The sequence below is a fragment of the Austrofundulus limnaeus genome, unplaced genomic scaffold, assembly GCF_001266775.1.
Source record: "Austrofundulus limnaeus strain Quisiro unplaced genomic scaffold, Austrofundulus_limnaeus-1.0 Scaffold113, whole genome shotgun sequence".
Classification (NCBI taxonomy): Eukaryota; Metazoa; Chordata; class Actinopteri; order Cyprinodontiformes; family Rivulidae; genus Austrofundulus; species Austrofundulus limnaeus.
The window spans coordinates 764934-768466 of NW_013952515.1; the positions used below are offsets into that span (position 1 = coordinate 764934).

The following is a 3533-nucleotide window of genomic DNA, read 5'->3' on the forward strand; positions in this document are numbered from 1 at the left end:
CCAACTCCATTCTTCCCTCATTCGTTAACAAGACCCCGAGATACTTGACAGCACCTTACCCTTTTTCAGCTCAAGACCATGGTCTCAAAATTATATTCCTAAATTATTCCATGTTCAAAACTGCATCTGTACCTGTGAAGTCATGGAGTTGCGGCAGCGTCTCCATGATGATGCCAATGAGAGGTAGGTAGAGCATGGCGACTCGAGCCTTGACCTCGGGATCGGCGTAACGAGGGTCCGAGTCGTGGCTGGACAGGAGGTTGTGAACAACGCTCACCACTTTCTTATGCAGACCAAACATTCTACAGTCAAACAGAAAAAAACCCCACAATATATAAAAGAAAACAGACRCACAGGAATAGTATTTTCATCGCACCAAACATACTGACCCCTCATTATCTGGGTCCAGTATTACTGACAGCTCCGATAACACGAGTCCAGCCAGAAAATGTTGCTCTCTGAACGGGACAGACAGCTCAAACATATTGGCTATTTTTTGGTCCTGAACGTGAGTGGAGAACCCGGAGCTCTACACAGGATAAGAAAGTTCAGCTTTTAACTAAAATATTCTGGGTTTTTTTGCAGCATCTGATACAAATAGTGATCTGCGAACACAATCATCCTCCTTGTTATTTTTTGTCAGACCTGTGAGGTTGCTGAAGACACAGATGGGGAAGGYGAGGCAGGTGGGGTTAGCAGGCTGCAGGGCAGATTTAGGGTGACGTAGTGCTCGTGACTACAAACAATTCGTAAAAAGTCAAGCCGTAAAGACTCCATCGTTGGGTTCTGCAAAGCGTAAAGCTTCGTGGAGACCTACACAGAGAACACGGGTACAGTGWTGTAAATCTTATCACGCTGAATTATATAATTTCATTTCAGATTTAAAATTTACTGAGTCAACTCAAACTTGGAATTTTTTYAACTGTTACGATGATCTGAGACACAAAGTAAGAAATGTACCTGTTTCCAGTAGACCCTGATTAATGTGAAGACAAAGCCTCGGTCCATGACTGACAGCAAGTCATTGAGAAAGAAGGCCAGACTGGTGTTCAGCCTCTCCACCAACTCCAGGTCCTGAATGGACAAAAATTCTAAGTCCTAAATTTGCTTCGTAAAGGATGAGAAAACATCAAGGGCAATATCAATTGTGTTTAAAAACATAATAGTGCTAGGTGTCACCTAGGACATGGTGATTCAATTAATTTTTGATACAGAGCTCACAACACAATACGATTCTTGATGAAGTGCAGCTCGGTTCGATTCTATTTTGATATTGATACATATTACTTTTAGAGACACACCGATATGAAAATTTTAGCCAATATCGATACCCGATATAATTATTGCTGTTATTGCCGGTAACCGATATTTACAGATATTACACAAGCACACAAATTATTTATATACATATATACACACAAACACACTTGTGTCTTCTTTCAATACCGTAAATAAAGGACCAGACCTCTGACATGGTTCCTTACTACAGTTATTCCTGGCTGTGCAGCATTAATATCACTATCACGATGAAACAAATGCCGCTCAACAAAATATTTCGCCTCCCAAAACACAAAGCTAGAAATTGGGAAATTAATCTCAGACGATAATATTGGCCCAGTTTTACATATCGGGCCGATACGATATTCTAAAAAAATGACCAATATCGGCCAATACCGATGTTAATGCCAATATATCGTGCATCCCTAATTACTTTATATTTATTGCTCAATGCAACTGACTCAACCAAACATTTTTTTTATAATTCTAAATAAAAATGGGCCAAAATATCTGCTTTTAAAGACAAAAGTGCTTCCAAAATATTGCTGGCCATTTTGTTCACTCATCAATCTCACTTGCAGCTTGCTTTTCCTTGTTCTGAACAGGAATCACACATAGTTATACTGCCCCCTAAGGGTGGGGAAGATCGATATATCCTTTTTTAAAAAACATATATCAATTTAGTCTGGCCCTTGCCTTCTTACACAGTTCCACTCAATTCTAGTTTCCCTTCACTGCTTCATCTGGGTTTTCTCCCATAGACAAGGATTTCTTCGGTAGAATTTTACCTGGGCCAATCAGCAAACAGGAGGGGTTTTGAATGACAATGTCGATTTTCTGCACAGTGTCTGCTTGTAGTTTAGCAATGRCAGTGGAGGAAGTGAATGAAGCCAGTCAGTGTTGACAAGGCTTGCAAATTAAATTAAATTAGTCTCACAAAGCCTGCAGCGGTGCATACAATTTCCGGTTAGCTTCTTAGCTTAGCTTTCGTCACAGTGAAACTGGCGCACATGCGTCGCGGTCAACCATTAACGGTTAAATCAGATCCGATCGTTTTAAACTTTAATAGAGGCCACGCCTCCAGGAAGCAATTGCTTCTCAACAGCCGAGAGTCCAGACCCTCTGTACGAAGCAAAGCGAAGAACAAGGGGCTGGTTTTTACCAGGCTAATATCAATATATTGAGWTTTATGCACAGCCCTACATACTGAAGATAAGTGTTTTGTAAGGTCTWTCAYTGAAGTACTTTTCTTGGCGTTCTTGTATGTTGCAAGCCTCTAAACATCAAACTGTAAAACATACAGCAGGATYTTGYCAAAAAACACTTGACCTGATTGTATTTACCTTCTGGAAACGAGACACAATATCCCCAGCAATGGTGCTGACCAGAGCTGTGATGTCATCCATGAAGCGTTCAGGAAAACGGTTCTTCCTGGGTGAYTCCAAGCGTTCGGTGAAATAAAGGTGGTGGATAATGCTTTTCACCTGTGGTCAAAGTGTTCGTTTAAATACCACACAAGATACATGTCATGCATTTAAGAATAGTGAAAAAAGTTTAAAAAAAATGTAAGCATAACCACGAGAGCTTTGTGCCGTACCATGAGTTCAAAGAAGAACCAGGCCTGTTGTAGAGCACCTTCTCGGACGCTTCCACTGCTCACCACCCACTGGAGGGCCAGCTCCTCGTGGAAGAGCTGAGCAGCAAATTCAAAATATATAAAGACAATGAGACGGAGCCGGAAATGCATAGATTTATAGAGAATGAAACAGAAAGCAAAAAAAGCCAAGGAGGAAAAAAGTGAGATGCCCGAAAAAGTATCCTTGTTTTGATTGACATAAGCAAACTGTATATAGCTAAAAGTACGAGTACACACTGGAAATATAAATCTAAAGTGTTGAGTTATGAGGTTATGATGTGCAATAAAATAAAACCCAATGGGTTGAAAATTTTGGTAACTGGTATATTAGATTTAGAACAAGTAAATTTTGTCCAGGTCCTTATAACCTGAAGGAGGAACCAATCATTAACACTGAAAAACTATACTCTAAAAAATGAAGGAACAAAATCCCGTAAAGCTACCCGAATCTGAAAATAAATGTCATTAAGATAAAGTCAGGTTGGATGTTTCAATTCAAGTAATCAATTCTAAATGGCAAATTATTACAAAATAAAATAAAATAATCACATTATTAGACAAATGCATTTCATTACTATGAAATATATTTTAGAAGTTTAACATCCTGACTACACTAAAG

At 39.5% G+C, this 3533-nt stretch overlaps 1 protein-coding gene across 1 annotated transcript in view; it reads right to left on the minus strand.

Annotated features, from left to right (window-relative positions):
* Positions 1-3533, minus strand: part of dock7 (dedicator of cytokinesis 7) — a gene marked incomplete in the record, with an annotated part of 68737 nt that overhangs the window by 22482 nt on the left and 42722 nt on the right. Inside the window, 6 exon segments of the mRNA XM_014014278.1 lie at positions 133-302; positions 390-529; positions 646-813; positions 961-1074; positions 2622-2762; positions 2876-2971. Coding sequence (XP_013869732.1) covers positions 133-302; positions 390-529; positions 646-813; positions 961-1074; positions 2622-2762; positions 2876-2971 — 829 coding nt within the window.